General features: G+C 41.6%; 1 protein-coding gene and 1 long non-coding RNA gene across 2 annotated transcripts; one reads left to right on the top strand and one right to left on the bottom strand.

Annotated features, from left to right (window-relative positions):
• The first annotated feature begins 8773 nt into the window (after window positions 1-8773).
• LOC147624473 (putative protein phosphatase 2C 6) lies at window positions 8774-12100 on the top strand. Its single transcript, XM_086819474.1, has 5 exons — window positions 8774-9809; window positions 10026-10376; window positions 10500-10620; window positions 10705-10928; window positions 11011-12100. Exons 1-5 carry the CDS (start codon window positions 9564-9566, stop codon window positions 11716-11718), a joined length of 1650 nt encoding a protein of 549 aa, XP_086675600.1. The 5' UTR covers window positions 8774-9563; the 3' UTR covers window positions 11719-12100.
• Window positions 12101-20153: 8053 nt separating this feature from the next.
• LOC147624472 (uncharacterized) lies at window positions 20154-21267 on the bottom strand. Its single transcript, XR_015269153.1, has 4 exons — window positions 21024-21267; window positions 20792-20920; window positions 20556-20639; window positions 20154-20463 (listed from the first exon to the last, which is right to left on the bottom strand). It is a non-coding gene; the product is annotated as an uncharacterized LOC147624472 (long non-coding RNA).
• Window positions 21268-22179: the final 912 nt, after the last annotated feature.

Raw genomic sequence — 22179 nt, 5'->3', positions numbered from 1 at the left:
TCCATTAATGGGAAGCATTCACGAACAAAATGTAAGGACAAGAGAGACACTCTCCCTGCCTGCGAATACCCTATTATTTTTTCAGTTCTTTTTTTTTTAGCAACCCCAAAGATTATTCACCTTTCATGCTTTACTTTATGAATGGGTAGTAACCCATAGGGCACCAAAATCTTTTTCTTGTTTAATTAATTTCTGAGTAATTACATTGTGCAGAGGTGTTGTAAGGTTGCTTTTTTTTTTGTCGGTTCGAAAATGCAATATTTTAAATTTTTTCTTGGCCAACAATCTTGCAAGATTTTTGCTCAATTTGGTGTTGTTTGACATCTGACTTTTCTCCATGTTTTCCAGAAAACAAAAACTGTGCTTTCCATTTGCATGCTTCTTCCCGAACTCTTTCCTCTCTTCTAGGTGGAGGGGAGGCAAGCGGCGCGGGTGAGGGGAAGCGAGGCGAGCAGGCGGGGTTGAGGGGAGGCGAGCAGGCGGCGATAAGAGCAAGTGGTTGAGGGGAGCAAAGCCGATGGGGCCGTGGAGACGAGCAGGGGAGGAAAGTTTGAGCAAGCGAGGGGAGGAGAGGCGAGGTGAGAAAGCGTGCACGGATGCTGGTGAGGGGGCGGATGGGCTGAGCAAGCATGCAAGGGGGCGAGCAAGCGAGGATGAAATTACAACTGCCAAGCTCACCTAAGGTGTCGCATTAAATAATTAATGCCCACAGTAATAAAGCAACGTCTACTTTTACTTTTGCTATTAATTAATAAAGATGTTTAAGGTTGGAAAATTGGTGGACCCTAGGTTCTTTAAGGTTTTAGACCTTTAACACACAAGATTTGGTAGATTCATGTTATAATGTTGATATGAAATTCTACATGGGTTTTTGACACTTGTCTCCTTTGATAGAAAAAAAATCCTTAAGTTTGCACACATCCGCTCCTCGATTTTTATTTGGTTGGATTTTTTAAAGATTTTGATTGGATAATGAATTTTAAAAAAAATAAAAAACACACTAGTTTTTTTATGGGTTTCTCTCGACTGGCTCGACCGTCTTTTGTCCAAGAGAAAGACCGTCTCTCTCTCTCTCTCCCTCCTTCCCTCGCTTCTCTTTGGGAGGAGGACCCTCTCCCTCCCCCCTCCCTCCCTCCCTCCAAAAAATCAAAGATGTATGAGGTCTGGGCAACGTAGACATGGATCTCCATTTCTCGGAATGTGTGCACATGGAGTCTATAAAAGGGCTTTTTACATTGGAAAATGGTGAGATGTTAGACTATTTCCATTTTTCAAATGGTAGTTAAATTAATGGTGTCCTCCTTGATTAGTGTAGGTAAGCTTGTGAAGCGGTATATGGCATGGCATATATGTAAACCGCTTAGGGGTCTGGTGATGTGTAAGATCCTGCCTGCCGACAAATTCACATGTAGCACCTCCTTTGACATAATGCTACGCAACCTCTTGGGGGTTCGGTGATGTGTAAGATCCTACCTACGAAAACTATGCCTAGTTGGAGACATAGAGGAATGTGGCATTGCACTCAATGACCAACTACAAATATAGGCTCTTGAGGTCAACTCTCTAGAGCAAGGGCTGGATGTTATGCACACAAAAGTTGAGGGAGACAAAGCAACAGCAAGGGAACAATCTTAGGAAGAGCTTACAAAGGGCAACAATTATACTGTAAGAGGCCGAGACCTTGGTGAACAATCAGCCTCCAACTTGTGGATGAATTCCAAAACAACCTTTTTGAACGATGAAAGGATTTCATGAGAGTCATGGAAGCCAAGGATATAACCATTACACAACTGGAGATGCATAACTAAAGAGCAGCAAACAACTAATAGAAACAAAAGCCAGTCCATAGTAAGAGCAAGTCCTGCGAATAGCAGTAGCTGACAAGAAGGTTGATATACTAATGGATGCAACCATGAACATCGTGGACCTCGCCATTCCTTAGTTGCCACCATTTGGCCTCCTTGACCTATAGCACCATAGCCTCCAACTCAATCTTCTTTAACATAACATATACATAGACAAGGTCATCTCTACGTTAAACTTCCAGACCATCCTCTCCATCAGCCTTCCAGACCATCCTCTCGAAGGTGCCATGGGCCTACCCCCAACCTACCATAACCATGATATTTTTTTCAGAACACGATCTCATTCATAGAGCCCTCCACCATCTTTTGTCTCCCCCATCATGTCCTATACCTCGACTTCCAATCATGGTGCTAGGTCCCCACCTTCTCGGATTGCCTTAAAGAGGGTGATTTCATTGAGATGTTTGTTCATGAAGACCTATGCCCATACCTTGCCTCAATAGCCCTCATTACCAATGCCATCCAATGGATGCGCACAAATTCCTGGCATGTAGATGGAAATCTCAACCTCTACTTCAATGCCTCAGTGAGAGTGAGAACATGGGGGAGAAGGCAAAAGAAGGAGAGAGGGAGAAGAGAACTTGAATCAACATACCATCACTCACCCACACAATCCTCAAGCATGCATGTAACAAAAAAGCATACAAGAAAAGCTCTAATCACAAGAGCAAGAGACTCAAACTCAATTGTGAGAATAGGATTTTGTGTTTTCTCATTAGGCAAAATATCTTATATACAAGACCCATATGTACAATGCCCGACTACCTAAGTAATGGCTGAGGGCCCAAAAGCTAGTCTAGGCTAATTTCCTAGTCTAAGTATACATTACTAGCATTACACAGGTCGTAAGCTCAAAGATTCCCATAATCATTTACGTGAAGTGAATTACGCGATATAAAAACGATAGCTTGGACATGATGCCATGCTTAGCCAATGTGGTTAACATACCCCCTCCCTAATCACGGCTCCATCCTCAAAATCAATAGTGAATCTCAAGGGAGTAAATGGTAGAAGACATTGAAGTTCTAATAGAACTCAAAATGGGACTTCTTGTATAGTGGGTGGTACAATGGAATGCCTTGTAGGTAGGATCTCCAAAAGGTAGCTTTGAACATATCTTTGAATGTGAAGATCCTCCGGCCTTACATCCACTATACTTGCTTGTAGTAGCCGAGTATTTGCTAATGTCAAAGGTCATGTCTTGGAGACTTTCATCAAAATCATGCCATTAACTTGACCAACAAAATGATAATGAGGCAAAAAAAGTGAATAGTGATGATTATGTCAGGGTTAGGCACCTCATCATAATCTCGGAACTTGTGCATTATACAAAACATCTAATCTTCATGGAGAAGGATGGGTGTTCGAGGTGGAGGTACCATTAGAAAGTTGAATTGCAGCTTTGGGTTCTTCTCCATCTCTTCATGGAGAAGGAGGAGTGGTCAAGGTGGAGGTACGCGACTCTAGCATTTGTTCCGAGACTTCATCTGTGGGTAGGACCCGGGCTAGTCTCTATGCCCTTGAGCACAAGAAAAGCTGAAGCTTATCTAGCTTATTGAACGGTAACTCTCCTCCTATTTTGCATTATAGTCATAGCATTGAGAGGAACTGTTCGTAAACAACTTATCTCTGATGCTTAGCAAGTTAATGCTCATACTCAGCTTATGCTCTTCGGCTAGACCTAGGGTGGATGCTCTTAATGGGTAATCCTTGTTCATGTGGTCAATGCCACAGCCAGTGCAAAGTGGTACTAGTGGCTGTGGGTTGTTAGTACGGTTGCCCTAGCCTTCTTAATGGGAAATTTTACCACCCGATTAGGTCCCTTGTAGTGATAGCACCATAGAGGCATGTAGGATCCCAAGGCATTGATGTCTCTCCCTCTATTGGTGGATTAAATTGCGACTATATAGATAGGGTAGACACTATCACCATCTTGAGCATAGTGATGTAGGATTTGACTCGTGGGACTTTGAGCCTCTAGGGGTTCTAGGTAGATAGTATCCCTCCTTATTCCCTCTTTTTTCCCTTTTCACGTATTTCAATAAACATCAATTAGTTTATGGGGGGTCACCCGAGGCATGGGTGGTTGTTGTGGCAACACTAGAGGTGGTAGAGGTAACTCTAGGTCCCTTAGTACTCCTCTTTGAGGCACGTACTACCTTGGGGGAGGTGTTAGCAAGCATGGTTCGGTGAGTATGCAAATCTAGGTGATGAACAGATAGAGCTGGTGTGACTAGCAGGCTGTCTCTAAGGTTGATTCTTGTAGCAATGGGTAGTATCATGGTATCTTGCCCTCATTTAGTACTACATGCAGCATATTCCTCCTTGTTTGGGTCTTAGGTGGGGGAATTCCATGATTGTGTGATTAGCATGGCATATTGAACACTAGACCAACTCGCATCTAGGGTATAATGTGGTTGTCCTAGGTTGTCTTTTCTTACCCCAACTTTCCATTGCAACATGAGTGCAACTAGCTGCTAGGTCTTCTACTACCAGTGTGGCTTGTGGCTCTTTCCTTTGTTGCTAACCTTTGAAGGCATTGTGCCACATGGGGTCCCTTCAATAGGGAGATTCTGTGAAGAAGTTCCCATAATGTTATTGTCACCAAAGTTTATGGCACTCCTACAATATAGCTCAAAGTTTTTATGTTTTTTGGAGTGCAAGAGCAAGGTTGAGTCAAGGATTCCTTCTAGGAATCTCCCAAGATCAGTCAATGTTAGCACATCTAAAGTGGAGGTATCTCACACTGTTGATGTAGTCTCTAAATTGATTCTTTCTCTTGCTACTTAATGTGGTAAGTTGGTTGATAGGGTTCTATCAAGTTCCCTAATGGGAATATCCCATTGTGAATGCAGTCTTCAGGGTGTCAAAATCAGCCTTATCTTTCAGTGATCGGAACCACTGTCTTGCCTTCCCTTCCATAGTGAGACCAAAGGCACACACCCTTAGTAGGTCATTAGGTCAACCACATGTGTCGTACATTTTATCAGTAACTTCCAAGTGTGCAATGGGATCTCCAGTCCCATATTGAACTTTGACATTAGCTTTGTAATTTGCATTGGTTTAATCATGTTTTGCTATCCAAGGATTGGCACCACCACTAGTGGTGGAGTTGTTGTGTCCCATTTTTGCTACCCTCCTCCCTATTTGTGTGTGTCTAAAGGAGATGGGAATGTGTGTGGCTAGGTGACTTGCATTCACAAGCTGAGAACGTGCGTGGCTAGATCCCTGTTAGACTTGAGAACGTGCATTCACAAGCCTGGGAACATGCATGAAAATGTGTGAACTTTCATATCTAGAGTAGATGGAAACGTGCATGACCGAGTGACTTGCATTCACGAGCTGAGAACGTACGTTCTCACTTTGCCACATGTGTGTGATAGGTTTGCCAACTATAGTGGTGGAAGTTTAGGCCACATGGTGGTTCAGATTTTAGTCATTTTTATCACATTGTGGTCATTTATAGAGGGAATATTTTTTGGCCTTTCCTTAATGAGAATAATTTATATTTTTTTCTTGTCAGATGTAGGAATTTACGTTCCTATTTACGAACGTACCTTCATAGGTTCTGTCGAGCACATATACACGTAAACCAAAGAGCAGTTTTTATAGTTTTAGCTAAAATATCCAGGTTTTTCCCTCTAATTCTTGCTTTGGTGAACGTTTTTACGTTTTTGATTTGATAGAATGCTTTAACTTTTCCTTATCTATCTAATGATATTGTCAATGTAACCTAATGGTGTCTTTAGAAGGATTAATGGTGACAGTAATGTCTAAAATGAACAAAAACTAAAAAATTCAAATGCAAGAAAAATGAAGCTTGAATTAAGGAAATTTAGTTCTGTATCATTATATATAGAAAAAGGCCTATTTTAGAGGGGGCTACACCACATCACCATCAAGCATCATTTCAACATTGAGAAAGAGCTATATGCCTACTTTTTAACCACATTGGGACTAGTAGATGAACCCCCTCTAAATTAGGTCTTGGTGGGTGTAGCTTAATGACCCAAATGAGGCATGAATATGATGATAACCATACTTTGTAAGAGTGTTGGGACACATACCTCTCACACCCATGCAAAGTTTGGTCACCCCATTGAGCTTCATTCGGCTACATGCCTATGTTTTAATCACGTTGGGGCCAGATAAGCCCCCTCCAAATTAGGCCTTAAGTATTTCTTAACAATCAAAATGAGTCCTGATCTTGATTAAACTTTGTAACTATGTTGGGAATATACCTCCCAACCCATGCAATGAGTTTGCATGCCTATATTTCAACCACGTTGGGGCTAAGCGAGCTTCCACCAAATTATTGAACAAGTCGATGGCAACTAAACTTTGCAAGAGTGTTGGGACATATACCTCCCACACCCATGCAAAGTTTAATCACCATCGAGTCTCATTCAATAAGTGAGCAGGGAGACTAATGATGCCTACTTTCTAACCAAGTTATGGCCAGACAAGCTTGCTCAAAATTAGACATATTTCTTGATGTGACCAAATTGAGTTCTGATGGCAACCAAACTTTACAAGAGTGTTGGGACACATACCTCCCACACACATGCAAGTTTTTGGTTGCCATCGGGCCAACGGGAACTACATGCCTACATTTTAACCACGTTGGAGTTAGGTGGTTGGGGCCACCTCCAAATTAGGTCTTAGGTATTTCTTGACGACCTGAACAAGGCCCAATGACCAAACTTTGCAAGACTGTTGGAATACATACCTCCCACACTCATGTAAAGTTTGGTCTCACCATTGAGCCTCCTTAGGGTAGTGAGGTTAGGAAAGCCCTCTCCAAATTAGGCTTTGGGTATTGCTTGATGACTTGAACAAATGACGTGGAAAAAAAAGTATGCATGTAGCCCTTTCTCCTCCCCAATGAGGCTTGATGGTGTGACCAAATTTTGCAAAAGTCTTGACGCATGCATGCAAAGTTTGGTCGCTATTGGGACTCATTCAAGTCGTCTCAGAAACACAATGACATTGGGACAAAAGTGGTAGACAACATAATTACAAGACTTGATCAACACACTAAATATACACTAATGACATAGATGAATAGAATAAAGTTGAGTGATGCTCAGATTGAATAGATCACAAATGGCATGGTAGTATAAAGATACATCTATTAATGTCGATCTAAAGGAAGAGACTATAATAAAAGAGTGTTAACCCAGCTACTCTCGATTTAGTCACTAGATAAAAGTATAAACATAATAATAGAAGAATGTATAAGTTTTAACTTAGCTACTCTAGGTTTAGTCAATATCCTGCTAGCCTTTATCCTCATCTCTAATATGTTGTTGCTATTGAGGAGCCGCTATCAAGAAGAACCTATGACTCACCTCACAATAGTATCATCTCTAATATGATATCGCTATCAAGGAGAACCTATGACTCACCTCACAATAGTATCATCCTCTGGTGTTGGCTCCAATGAGAATTGGGGAGTTTTGGGTAACTCTTTTATCGCTACCAGTACCTCAAGTGCCATATATACCTTTGTCTGTCGGTGTTCACTGTCATGCTCACTGTAAATGTATAATGTCTATGTGTCCAAAATGTGAAATCCATACAAACTCATGCCTACTCATGTTGGCTCCTTTACAATCAAGATGCACATGCCTCTATCAATCCTTACGTACCACTAGGACCAGTACCCCCTACATGTTCAAGAGTCATGCGACTACTCTCCTCTAGTACATGATCCATCACCTTTGTCCCAAACTCACTAGTCAATTCGAGACTCACTAGGCATCCACTCAACTCGATCTCGGTAGGCTCCTCAAAGCCAATAAAATCTCTATGTAGCTTGAATGTATTGTAATGGCTACTAGCAAGTCCTCTTAAAAAAAGTGAGAGATTGGCCTCCTAGTATACTGGGATCAATCTTAGCTATCAGTCTCCTTGGGGTAACTTCTAGGCAAATATACAATAAGTAGGATGAAGTCTACTAAAGAGGCATTGGTTCATTAGAATTGAAAACACCCAAGGTGGCTGTATTCGGGAAGAGAATCGATTGGCAAAGAAATTTGATGCCAAGGCATCCACAATAAACATACATGTGTAGTCTGTGAATGACAAGTACTACATCACGATCATGTTAGTCAAAATGTAAGCAGCAAGGGGTAAAGAGTGCATGTAGTGACATTGTCAACAATAAGGTAGTATAATTTGTGAATAAGTGGTGCTTTTTCTATAGAAGCACAAAGGCGGGGGGTGATGTGACTTACAACTTCAAAGAGAGAATGGGCTCATTGGGCTCATTCATGCTCAGAGAAGAAGCCGAATGTGGGGCTTTGCTATGCTACCAAACCCCTTTAGATTTAATGGGTGCACATGGATGATCTGCAATGCACTTGTGATGATGATGTTACCTTGGTTGTTTTGTGACAATTTTATGGTATTTTTTCAAGTAAATTAATATGCTAAAGTAAAATGCTTAATTTGCGAGAGGGTAAGAGAAGTTTAAAGTCATTTGGTCTCAAAAATGGCATTGGTGTGCATGGAAGCTTCCTCTCAATGCACTCCAATATAGACTCAATGTTTGCCATATGACACAAAATGTTTGTCATTTGACACAACATGCATGTATGCCATAAGGGCATGACACTATTTGCAAACATATTTTTCCTCACACCACAAGTTCAAGTGGAAACGGTAATGTTCAATTAACATTTCCCTTCCATCTATTATGACTAAAATTTGAAAATTAACATTTCCCTTCCTTCCATCTGTTGTAACTAAAATTTGGAAATTTTGTTGTTTGTGACCAATAATTATGACTAAAAACTTGAAAATTTTGTCTCAAACAAACAAAGTTGACAATGGGGAAGATGTTTACCGTCTGCATCTTTAGCCCACCATGTAGAGGAGATGATTTGATGATATAGGGAAGGGACCTATCTTCTCCGTCTCTCTAGAAAGGCCCTTGAAAGGACAAAAAGCACAGGTCACGTTGGGTCATGGCAGGCTATTACCTAGAAGATTTCCTTTATGCTCGTGCGTCGAGCCTCGAGACCACCCTCCTCAGTCCTCCTCCTCCTCCTCTTCCTCCTTAGTCCAATCCCTCTTCTCAATTCCTCTCTCTCGCGCACAGAGACTTTGAGTCCTATTCGTGTTCCTTCCCCTCCTCCTCCTCCTCCTCCTCCTCTTCCTCCTCTTTCTCTGGATCGCACAGGCCCCTCACGCTGCTGTTGTGCCCGAACATGCAGTCCACAGGTGAAATGAGAAGAGACCCAACAGACCAGGAGATCGTCGCCCTCATTTTAGTTCAACACCCAACACTCGGGACTCCTTGCAAATTCCAGCACCGTTGAAGGACTCGCGCTCTTACGTTACTACTGCTGTCAGTTCACAGTCCCCCAAGCAGACAATTTCCGAGAGTAAAGAAGACAACAATGGACGGAGCTTGCTGTCACTTCACAGTCCCGAAAGCTGGCAAAGAAGACAACAATGGACGGAGCCGTCTCCAACATCTAGAGGGGTCGACTTTACTTGCTTGCGTCCAGTTTGCATCTATCTGACCGGGACCCTCGTCAAGCCGTCGTTCACAGATTCACCAAGCAAGTCCGGCCGATAGAATCTATTACCCCTAATGAACCGTTACTTACCCTTCTGAGCCGTCCGCGAGATTAAATTAACAGAGCCCCTTCTCAATACGTCCGTCAAGGCCGTTTCACGGAGCCGGAAATGGGCACTTGTCTATCTGTCGATGACAGTTCCGACGAGGAGATCGGTTGCGGCCGTTCGTCTCGTGTCAAACGGAAACAGAGGAAACAGCACGTCATGGAAGTATTGGCCGCTGAGGCCAAGAGCAATGAACTGCTCTATCGAATACCGGGCAGGATGTGCGGCAACGGAGCCAGCAGCAACGCTTGCATTTTCACGCAGCAGGGGAGAAAGGGAACAAATCAAGACGCCATGATCGTCTGGGAGGTGAGTTTGCTGTCCTCTTCGCCTGATGTACAGATCCCGGTGCATGTACTTGTGCCGGAATGATTCTGGTTGTTCTTCTGCGCCGCACAGAGTTGCGTTTGCTAAGGGAGAGGGTTTTTTCCTTGTTCCATGAGAGATTGGGTCTGTGTAGGTAGGGTTTGATGAAGGATTGTTTCTGTGTAGTCATTTTTATGGTATGTGTTGTGTGGTGTGCAGAACTTTGCATCTCGGGCGGACACAACTTTCTGTGGTGTGTTCGATGGCCATGGTCCTTTCGGTCATCTTGTTGCGAGGAAGGTGAGGGACTCTTTACCGTCCAAGCTCTCTGCACTCTGCAAATCGCAAGCACGCGAGGAGATGAAGCCGCCTTCTGCATCGGGTCAAGAAGAGAAGAAGGTAGCAGACGCTGGTGCAGAATTATCGACAGACGGCCAGCACCAGAAATTGTTCACGGCTTGGAAAGAATGCTTTCTGAAGGCCTATCATGCGATGGACAAGGAGCTCAAAATGCATCCGACCATTGATTGTTTTTGCAGCGGGACAACGGCGGTGACGATGTTGTTGCAGGTGCGGGTCACAAGATCACCTAATCTGATTAAGCTTGTCTGCGCGCGTGTGTGCGTGTGTATGTGAGAGCGAGAGAGAAAGATAAGAGATGCACAGTGCATTGATGCTGGGAGCTTCTCTCAGGGGCAAGATATGGTGATTGCAAACGTGGGAGACTCCCGAGCTGTTCTTGGAACTCTAACGGACGACAACACCAAGGTGGAAGCCGTCCAGTTAACTGTTGATCTGAAACCCAATCTACCCCGTAAGTGTTTGCTTGCATTCTGCTACTTGAGCATATGCTTGTATTGGCGGCTATGGCGGTTTCTCTGATATTGAAGAACTGCAGTGGAAGCAGAGAGGATAAAAAGATGCAAAGGGCGGGTTTTTGCGCTGGAAGACGAGCCCGAGGTAGCAAGGGTGTGGCTGCCGCACGACGATTCGCCCGGGCTAGCCATGGCCAGGGCCTTCGGCGATTTCTGCCTCAAAGATTTCGGCCTCATAGCAGTGCCAGAGGTGACCTACACCAGATTGACGGAGAGGGATCAATTCATTGTGCTCGCCAGCGACGGAGTAAGCCCGTCAATCTAAAGCTAATTTCCGTGCTGGACATTTACAACTGAGCTTGTCACTGACTGACCAATCCCCTTCGCAGGTTTGGGATGTGCTGAGCAACAAGGAGGTTGTGGAGGCAATATGGGAGGCTCCCACCCGGACGACGGCAGCTAGGGCTCTCGTGGAGACGGCAGTTCGAGCTTGGAGGCTCAAGTACCCTACGTCAAAGGTGGACGATTGTGCCGTAGTTTGCTTCTACCTCAACAAGCAGCAGCGCCGGTTAGCTCCGACAATTTCCACTGCAACGGCAGCGGAGGTAGAGCAGGAGGCCGAAATAGCAGAGGCCCTCAGGCATGCCGAATTCCAGCGTTCCGACACTCTTCGTTCCGGCAACGCAACTGCGTCCGACAACAGCACGCAGCACATCTCTTGTTCGACTGCCGAATCCCAGCGCGCCGACGCTCTTCATTCCGGCAGCCAGGCCGCAGCCCATAGCAGCACTGAGCAACTCTCCGATTCAGCTGCCGTTGAAGCTCTCTCCGTAGCCGAAGAAGCGCCGTCGGAGATAACCGTCCTCTCGGAGGCCGGGGAGGAAGAGGAGGGGAAAGCGGCTGCGTATGTCGGACGTTCGACCTCCCGTCGGAGCTTGGCGGAGTGTCTTTCAGTGGCCGACGACGATGAATGGTCGGCGCTGGAGGGCGTAGCGCGCGTCAACTCTCTCCTGAACCTGCCCAGGTTTCTGGTGGGCGACAGGCGGAGTAGCGCGTCGACGTCACGGCATACGACATTGAAGCGGCGCAAGCGCTAACGACGGAAGGAGCCACTGCCGGAAGTTGATTGCCGGTAGCCACATCATGGGCAGGTGGGTGCTGAGGGTCGGCGACCTACTAGCAGCTTTTTGGGCGCTAGCATTGAAAGGGGCGCTGACAAGTCATGGTGGACGTTGAAGTATGATTGAGCTGCATTTGAGGCGTTTCACGAATCCGCAATTTATTTAAAAAGCCTTTTTCGTACGTTTCTCTCATCTGACTGACCCTCCACACCTTAGGCAACCTTAGGGAAAAAAGGCTCACTCAAAAGGATCTTGGTCAAGAATCGAAGGAATCCAAGGGTGGATATTTTTCCTTGCAATTTTGGTTTTTGTAATTTAGAACTTGCTTTTTAATATGCTTTGATTTACTTTGATTGCATATTCTTGTCTTCTTTTGAAGTGATCTCCATGAAAAAATAATTCCACCCAACGCTTTGGGTAAGTATCCAAGTAAAAAGGACACCCAATTGGATGATTTTTTATAGTGGACCTTATATCTTACCTGAGTTAGTAACTGTAGTTTTTTTTTGGGATCTTTTGTGCTTGTGTGAGTGTGTGCTTTCATGCCGTTGTCAATAGTTAGCAAGTTTTGAACCTAGCACCTCATGCATAGGACTTCAACACCTTACTATTAAGTTGTGTCTCCATTGACTTAGTAACTGTATTTTTAACATTTTATGCATCTTTCTCCTTCTTTATATCTAGATGTTATCGCCCCCACCCCCTCCCAATCGAGGTTCCATCTTGATACATGGTAATAGAAAATATGTGTATTTCCTTTATAAACTTTTCTTCACTTATAAAAGTCATTACAGACGCATACTAACACAAAGTTGTTTAAGTTGCACATGTCACATTTGTTGCTATTTCAAATGCTTCAATACTTGTACCTAAAGAATTTCTTATGTTACTTGATGTACTCTCTTTTTATGATTACAATTGTGGATATCCTCTCTCCATTGCTTTATCTCTCTTTGACTTTTTGTCACTTCTCTTCTTTACCTCACCACTCCCCACCTCTCCTCTTGTTACTTCAAATCCTAGTTACTTAGGGTGTCAAATAGCAAGTATTGTAAATCATGATTAAGATTAATGAATATTAACACTTAATTATAAGATGAGAAAGACAATGGGCTCAATAATAAGAATTGCCAAACCATAAACTCTCATTATTGCATGGCATGCGCAAAGACTCAAGTACATCCAATCTTTACAGCTGGCTCATAGACGTCACATAGACATTAGGGAAAAAGGGAGCTCATTTTGGGGCCCTGTAAGAAATTCACTATTTTTTGATTTATTTCTCTCCTAAAAGACCTTAAAAATAGTAAAATACGAAAACGTGGTTCAGAACTGTCAGTAAGGACTACAGAACTGTCACTTCAGAAAGGAATAAGATAATCTTTTGTCTAACTAACACGATTTTGCATTAAATATCTCCTTAGTTTTTTTTTGTTTCCCGAAGATTCCGCATCTCTTTTGACGACGTGTGCAGGCCTCTCATAAAGAATCCATCACTGAACTTGATGATTGCACTTTTTCAAAATATTTACATGGATACTGCCACACTTCCACGATTCATGTTACAAAAAGACTATGAGATTGACAAGCATATTGAAGAAATATTTCATGGTTGTAAAGGAACCACTGTGTATGACCCTTGGAACAATATATTTATAGATCTACAACAACTTCAAAGAAGAATGGTCGAGTTTTATGGAATAACATTTGAGGAGTGCAAAGGCATTTTGAAATTTGTTATCAAACTGGATGAGTGTGAGGTTGTAAAGGAAAAGAAAATGGAAAGGATTACTATTACATTGATGAATGGAGCACTTGATATATCATTGACTGAAGCGAGTTCGAAGTATTTTAGTGTGCAGTCAGAGAAACACATATGGTGGTTAGGCTCGTTCCAGGTATGATCATTTTTTTGTTTCATACTTGATTTTAGTCATTGTTTTCAAATCTTTTATAGTAAGACTTTTGTTTTCTATAATCACAGGTAAAGATAGAAGACCATGAAACACTAGATTGGGTGTTTCACCACACGGAAATATCAAGAATAAATAAAAGACAAGTGCGAGGAGAGAATCTCCATGTTGCAGGAAAAGGTGATTTTCAAGTAGAGTGGCACATGGCGGGGGATCTTAAAACACTTAAGTGCATGTATAACGTTAGTAAAGGAGGCAACTCAAAGTCTCCTTGTCTTTACTGCAAAGAATCAGCTCAAGTAATGGATTCCAAATGGTGGAAGAGAGCACCTAATAGAGATAAAGTTGACCCTGACTTCAAGGCCATTCTTGACATTCCACTATGTAATGTTCACATATGCTCATTGCATGGTCTATGTCGAATTATTGAGAAATTGGTATTTTTGTATATTGGATTTGCTTGGAAACTTCGTCCCAAAAAAAATAGAAAGGATGCTCTTCAAGCATTGGAAAAAGTGTTATCTGATATAGGTCTGCATGGAGGTGATGTTCATATCACAAAGGATTTTGAAAAGTCTACCAATGGCAAGGAGGTACCAATCAAGCCCTCTATTGGTGGTGTTAAGGCAAGAAGATTCTTGTCTCGACCCAAACACAGTAGTAAGCAAGTAAGGCAAGGTAGAACAGTTTCAAGGATTAATTATGGATTGTGGAAGCAAGTCCATAATGCCGTGAAAGATCATGAGGCAGATGGAGAAGCACGAAATGTGAAGGCAGAGGTGTGGAGGTCTCTTGATCAACTCTTCATGTTCTGTGACAATGTAACATGGAAAAAAAGTGATTACAAGAACTTTGAAGAGGCAATTAAACATTTTGGGAAGTCAATGAAAGACGCATGGACAGCCTGCAATATAACTCACTACATGGTAAAGTTCTGTCTTCTTCTTTTACTTAAGTGTGATCCTCTTTTTTTTTTATAACTTACTATGCATTCTTATGTCTCTGTGAAAACAGCATATCATCTACAACCACCTTCCCTATTTTGTCAAAAAGTATGGATGCCCAGCAATTTGGTCTACCCAAGGCATGGAGAAGTCTCACTACATGGCACGTAATGCATTTTTCAGACACACACAACACTACGGAGGGAGTCAAAAGGCAAATAGTCTGAAGGAAGTCTTCCAATGGTTTTACCGAGGCATACTACAGAGGCTGCATGCTAAAAGAAAAGTTGCTAGCTCCAAAGTCAAGCTTGCTTTTATTCTAGCCCAAAAGCAAAGACGAAGACAAACTTTGGACAATTCAAAGGCAGCAGAGAGACATAGACAATGGAGGGATTCGAAGATATTTAGAAACCATAAATGGACAAGTAAACATGAATAGCAGTTTGTAACTTATTGGTGTTATGTCCACATGTTTTCAAATTCAATCAATAGATTTTTATTTTGTGGAACAAGTGACTCTTGGTGTTATGCCTATATGTTTTGAGACTCCACCAAAAGTATTTCTTTTGTGAAACATGTGATCTATATTAAACAAGCATCAATACATCCATGAGCTACACACAAAAAATTCAATCAATACTACTTAATTATGCTAGACACACTATTGATCCTTACCAATAAGATACTGAGTGTGTACTGAGTGTCAAACGCTTTTAGAAGCTACTGAGTGTGGGAAGAGTATTGAAGTGTTGTACGGTGATGGGACAAATGCAAAAGGGAAAGGTAGAGGATCAAAGACTTTGTACAAATCAGTTCAACTTCAACATAATGTTTGTGCTATATTTGATGACTAAATCCTTTTACTCCCAGGGCCTACCAATCGGAACTCTCTTTTTGATCTTGATTGGACTCTTTTTCCTGGAGAGTGATATCTAATTCTTGCTCTGCCATTTTTGTTGCCACAGGAACATCCTCTTTTTCCTCTGCTTCAAATGTGTCTTGTTCTTCAGCCTCCTGCCCTTGCTCTTCTAGAGAGTACTGACTAAAGATAATGTACATAAGGAATGCCATGGTTTCCTCAAGCACTCTACACTTTCTGGTGTGCAAGCTACAGTTGAATTTATATTTCTCAGGCAGGCTATCAAATCTTCTATTCACATGGTACCTCAGCCTGTCAATGGAGACAATATGATTTATATGCACAAAAACCTTTTCACCTTCCACAATTCTTCCTGCCTCTGGCAGTTGTTTGAAGGTATCCCAATGATCTGAAAGAAAATCTCTGTGATGCTCCAATACAGAGCTCATAGTGAACTCCCTGTTTGAAAATACTATGGTATATGTGGAAGTTCCTCTGAGCCTTGCATTTGTGAAGAAAGTCAAATAGGAGCAAATCTGGAGATTTGTGCTCTTCTGATTCCTTTTGTTTTGAGAGGGAAGACTCAGCTTTCTGCTCCAATCTCTTCCTTTTGCCTGAACCAAAATTTATATATCATGAATTCTATATGCTGACATATGTAATCAGGGAATGTATAGGATATCACCAAACAACTCCCTTCATGAGCACACATGACTCACCTGGTGATTGCTGTGGTCTAAGTATAGCAGCAGAAAAGTCCAACTTTCTCTTGAAAGGAGGGGCCTGAGAATCAACTGTTCCAAAGCAAAAACTTTTCTCATCATCAAGGAAGAAATCCCCAGGGCCAAAGAAAGCAAAACAATGAGGAAGAAGTGAAAACCAAAAGGGACACAGGAATTTGCAAGAAAACGCGATGTAGGGCCATTTGGAAAATGTGAAGTACTCTCCTCGCATTTTGTTGTGCAAATTTTCCATTTCTATTGCTATCCATCTCCAATCAAATGCTAGGATCACCTCAAAGATTCCTGGACAGTAGATGATACTAGGAAGAATTCCCCAGGGCCAAAGAAAGCAAAACAATGAGGAAGAAATGAAAACCAAAAGAAATATAGGAATTTGCAGGAAAACGCGATATAGGGCTATTTGGAAAATTTTAAGCACTCTCCTCGCATTTTGTTGCAAACTTCTAGGTTCTATTGATATCCATCTCCAATCAAATAGATAGCTTCCAGGTCAGTAAGACTCTCTATATCCTTATCTTCTTGTTTAATAGTAGAACACACATACTTTTGGGATGTGATGTAGCTTAGATATTAGGATAAATACCACAAGCAGGAAGACTTTTGTATTGGACTGGTTGAAATGACTGAAGGCATGTTCCAGCAGGCTGCCTCATGAATTTGCAGGAAAACGCGAGGAGAAAGCTTTAGGAATTTCAAACAGCTGAAATCGCATTTTGTTGCAAATATAAAACTAGGATGTGGAAATTTGGGATATGGGATGTGGTGGATGGGAATTGCCCAAATATCTGGACATCAAGAATTCTATGGATGGAAGAAATATATATAAAAAAACATTGAAAATGATATAGAACTCTGACCTGTCTTTTCCTTTTCCATGCTGTTGGAGTTGCACTGGTGAATCTTCTACTCTCTCCCAAACTTGAGCTACAGCCTAGGTAACCTGGAGATCTGGCAGTGGTAGTAGTCTTCAGGCAGGTTGCAGTCTGGGGATGGAGTGTGTTGGGTAGGAAGGGATCAGAGAGGGAAGGAAAAGGATGATGGGAGGGTGCTGGCAAGGATGAAAGACGAGGAGGGAAGAGTGGTTATGGAACTGATTATGAAATCATGATTGGCACAAGTTCCAAGGCAAAAAGTGTCCCATTCACAGTGCCAAGTTTCAAACTCCAAGAGATCTGGGTCCCATCCACACGTGTGAAAAAACGGCTCCATCATTTAGTAGCTGCCTTTTTTGTATTTTGCACTAATCTTTTCTCTCTTGTTTAATCTCTCCTGTCTTGGCCCTCCCCTCTCAGCTCTCTTGCCTCCCTACCTCCCTACTCTGCACCATCAGCATCCTGACCAGCAGCACAGGTTCATCCCCAGCGCAGGGTACTCATCAACAGCACAGCACACCCACAGATAGCTTCCAGGTCAGTAAGACTCTCTATATCCCTATCTTCTTGTTTAATAGTATAACACATACTTTTGGGATGTGATGTAGCTTAGATATTAGAATAAATACCACAAGCAGAAAGACTTTTGAATTGGGATGGTTGAAATGACTGAAGGCATGTTCCAGCAGGTTGTCTCATAAATTTGCAGGAAAACGCGAGGAGAAGGGTTTAGAAATTTCAAACAGCTGAAATCGCGTTTTGTTGTAAATTCACTTTTGGGGCCTTTTTTGGCCGTTTTCGGGCCTCCGGATGTCCGATTCCAGCGTTTCAAGTGCCGTTTTTGGGGTTTTGGGCCGTTCCGGATGCGTTTGCAGTGTCAGAATCACCAAATTCTGCACAAAAAATAAAATTTTTAAAGATTCAAATTGGATCACCTTATTAATGTGACACGCTTCTATGAGCATACAGTACTATTTATTTTTCTTATTTTCATCTTCTTTTGTTGAATTTTTAACGTAACGTTGGCCCACTCCTGATTGGTTGAGAGCCTATTTTCTCTCTCTTCTAAAATGTCCCAAAATGAGCTTCCTTTTTTCCTAATGTATTGTATTTAGTTGTAAAGACAGAGAAATCACTATAGGAATGTACCAACATGTTACTTCAAGTATTTGCAGGAAAACACGAGAGTGAGCTATTAGAAATTTCAAACTGTTGAAATCGCGTTTTGTTGCAAATTTATAAATGTTGCTTCATCCACCCCTGTCATTGCCTTTTTGTATCATTCCATGTTCTCCATGGCTGTAATCTCTTTCCATTGCTTTGTGTGCAGCTTGTCAGAGTGATGGCTAGAACCAAGTCAACTACAAGGAGTGCTGGCAAGGGGCCAGGGCTTGCAGTAGCAGCAGCTGGGGCAGGTATCAAGGAATTTAGTGTGCCTCCAAAGGGAAGAGTTGCACATGGCAGGAAGGGGAAGCCAATGAGCCTGCTCCAGCAAAAGGCCAAGAGATTGAAACATGGTGCAGGTGTGCTAAAGGAGATCAGGAAGCAATAGAAAGCTATAGGCTTTGCAATCCCCAAGGTACCTTTTTAGAGACTAGTGAAAGACATATGTGATAGTTGGCACCTTGGTTTCAGGTGGAACAGGACTGCCATTCTTTCCTTACAGGAAATGGCAGAGGATTACTTGGAGAAATATTTTGAAGATGCAATGTATGGCAGGACATCAAGATGAGAGACATATTATTAATTCCACCTACAAGAAAGTTGAAGGTAGATGAGGTTAAGGTTGTTGAAGTAACCCACTCAAAGAACACCAGAGGGAAAGCTACTTATGAGGAGTCACTGAAGCAGCAAATAAAAGAATCCAAATCTGTTATAGATGTGGAGACTGTACAGAGGGAGCTGCAGATACAGAGAAGGTTGCAGGAGCTGGGGCCCTAACATAGTTGTCCATATTGAGGATGAAACTTCAGTGAATAATTTTAACTTGACAAAACCATGCTTGGCAGCATTGGCTCATAAGAATGAGTATTGCTCAGATACTATCATTCTTGCAATGCTCTAGTAAGTGTCTTTTATTTTACATTTGTTTGCAAAACAATCCTTCTTGTACCTCCTTCACACCCTACCCTAATTATTGTTTGGTCCAATGCAGCATGATGAGAAGCTGGCTTAACCACGCTGTACAACATACAGTTCATATTATTAATCCTGCCATTTCCTCCAGGTTAAGAGATGCAAAGGAAACTCCCATGGATATTTTCAATTGGTTCAGACACTGCAATTTTGATGTTATCGATGTTTTGCTACTTCCATACCATAACAGGTATGTGGGTGACTGCTTCTTTTGGGATTCTTCTTTAAGATTGAGAACTCTTGTAGCCTTTGATTTCTTAATGCTTTTTTTCTTACACAGTGACCACTGGAGCTTTGCTTCTATTGATATCCAGCAGAAGCAATGCTTTATATTCAACTCTCTTAAAAACACACACAGAGAGCTGAAATTGTAAGTAGTGTGTGTGCTATTTTTAACTTTAAACTTTATTATTTTGTTTTAATGCACACTAACTGAATTATATGTATTGCAGTTATATTAGAAGGTTTCTCGATGCATTGGATCACTGTCCTCCTACTGTCAATCTTTTGGATTCAATAGAGTCAATAAATTTAGAGGTAGAAAGTCGTTTCCCCTACTGATGTCTATTTCATGCTATGCCTTTGAACCTATTGAATAATTTTGTTTTGTTCAGATGTTAACAGTTTCTAACATATCTTTCCAACTGTACAGACACCACAACAAGATGATTCAAGTAGCTGCGGGGCTGCTGGAGAGTGCTGATCAGTGCCAAATATATACTTTCAAGCTATTTTGAGATAGGACAGCCAGACCTTGTAAGAAAAAATAATTTCCATTTAGCTTCAAAATAATTGATATTGGTACAAAGTGTTCTAAATCATCATATGCCATTGCAGATGAGAGAAGATAGCTTCAGCTCGAACTATATATATACTTTCAGAGCTGATACAATTTGGAAGTTTTTGAAGTATGCCTCTCCCAAACCTATTGTACCAGGTACTGTCGAGTTGGGTGAGAGCTCTGAAGTCCGAGAAGGTGTCATACACCTTGATGACACAGATGATGCTGATGTGGTGCCACAGGAACAAGGACCTAGTGATGATGAGGAGAAGCCACAGGAACAAGGACCTGCTGCTGATGTTATTGAGGAGAAGATGGAGCAGCACAGCAAACAGATTCTCCAGGGGTAGTAGAGAAGACAATGGAGCAGCACCAAGAGATTGTACAGGACAGGATGGAGTAGCAGAAAACAGATTCTCCAAAAAAAGATGATACGGAGAGCTTGGACCATGTAGAGCAACCTCTGGATCAGGCTGTAGATAAATAGAAAATGGTTGTCAAGAATATGTTCTACATATACAATTAAACACTTCTGTACAAAATTTTACTTTATTGAATATAATACCTTTGTTTATGGAGTCTGTGTTATCTCAATTTTCAAATTTTCAATGTCTTTGCATTTTATTAAACTCTCTCTTCTTTTGAGCACCTGCAAAAAAGCAATATGAATTAATAGGGTAAAGTAAACTAATAGCAGTGCTTAATGAGACTAGGATAAGTCAGATGATCTTGTTTTCTTAAAACACCATGTGTGTTAGCATTGTCCAGCCAACTGATAAAAATGATCAGTAAAAAATATACCCGATTGAGCTAGCTCTGTTGCACATCGACCTTGGTATTGTTGTTCTCCTATCGATCCATGCAAAACATCTATAAATCCCAGAATACAATCGATGTTTTGCCATGTCTCATACGATGAAGGGTATAAATCTGAAATAAAATAACACAAGAATGTCAATAAGCAAAGAAAGAAATCTTCATCTTAAAAATCCATACACCTCATAAAGAACAAAACCATAATAGAAAAATATACAATTAGGCCTGTGTTGCGGAAGATCATTTGGATAGTCTCGCAAGACAAGTTCTTTATGCATGTACACATGCTTAATCAAAACTTCTTTCACCGATATCTTCCCTCTAGTGATTTTAAAATCTCGTACTCTTCCCTTCCATGACGCCAAGAAAATGTTTTTTGTCTGGGGTCTCTTTCTTTTGCTAGGTTGCATGAGCACCCATGCTCCTTTCGAAACACTAAACCTTTCCCAAGTTCCTTCTGTTTTGACTGTACTTGAATTCTCTACCGAAGAAATAGAAGAAGCAAGTCGACGGGGTAATGATGTGTGGTATAATTCTGCCTTCATAGCATTATCATCCACAGAGCGTCTTCCACAAGAACGACCATAGTTTTTATTCACCATGGAGACCTTGTGAATCTGTAACAACAGTAAAGTAATGTAAACAAGATAACTAAGTGAAGTTTCAAGAAAGAGAAAGTGGGCAGACAGACAGTTGACTAGAAACATCTTACTCTAAGCCAAACAGGATCAAGGGAGCAGTTTTGAAAAAGAAGAGGTTGCTGCATAATGAGGCAGTGGTGTAGAATGGTAGACCTTTCCAAGGAAAGGCAGCACAACATTTCAAAGTTCAAAGGAAGGTGGAAGCGGGAAGGCCCTTGTCAGAGAAAATGTCAGACTAGATTCTATCTTCATGTCCAAAGATCTTGTGAGAATAAAAAACCAATCTTCACATTAATGTAGCACGCTTGTACCTACATAAAGTATTGTTTCTTTTATCTATTTTCTCTTATTTTTGTGAATTTCCAACGTTACGTTGGCCCTCTGTTGATTGGTTGAGAGCTTATTTTTCCAAACCGTAAAAGGCCCCAAAATGAGCTCCCTTTTTCCCTAATGGTTAACACCTCACTTGCCACTCATGTGATCCAAAACTTTTCCAACTTCTTGTTTATCCACAAGTTTACTACATTAACTCCAAAATTTATCCTTTGACTCACTTTTTTTAAATCATTTCTATAGTTTCTTCTACATCTTTATCCCTTTTACACACACACACACACACACACACATATATATGTATGTACGTATGTAACATATATGTATATATGTATACATATATACATATATATATGTATACACACATATATTAATATGTGTGTGTGTATGTATATATAT

The sequence above is a fragment of the Cibotium barometz genome, chromosome 25, assembly GCF_041138505.1.
Source record: "Cibotium barometz isolate CiBa-2024 chromosome 25, ASM4113850v1, whole genome shotgun sequence".
Classification (NCBI taxonomy): Eukaryota; Viridiplantae; Streptophyta; class Polypodiopsida; order Cyatheales; family Cibotiaceae; genus Cibotium; species Cibotium barometz.
Note: the sequence above shows the minus strand (reverse complement) of the source record. Positions and strands in the feature narration are given on the sequence as shown.

What these genes read in the sequence shown, in the direction of transcription:
- LOC147624473 (XM_086819474.1), top strand. Translation starts at nt 9,564, where the DNA reads ATGGGCACTTGTCTATCTGTCGATGACAGTTCCGACGAGGAGATCGGT. An exon ending in CGGTGACGATGTTGTTGCAG is followed by an intron (nt 10,377 to 10,499) that starts GTGCGGGTCACA and finishes AGCTTCTCTCAG; the next exon opens with GGGCAAGATATGGTGATTGC. An exon ending in TTGTGCTCGCCAGCGACGGA is followed by an intron (nt 10,929 to 11,010) that starts GTAAGCCCGTCA and finishes TCCCCTTCGCAG; the next exon opens with GTTTGGGATGTGCTGAGCAA.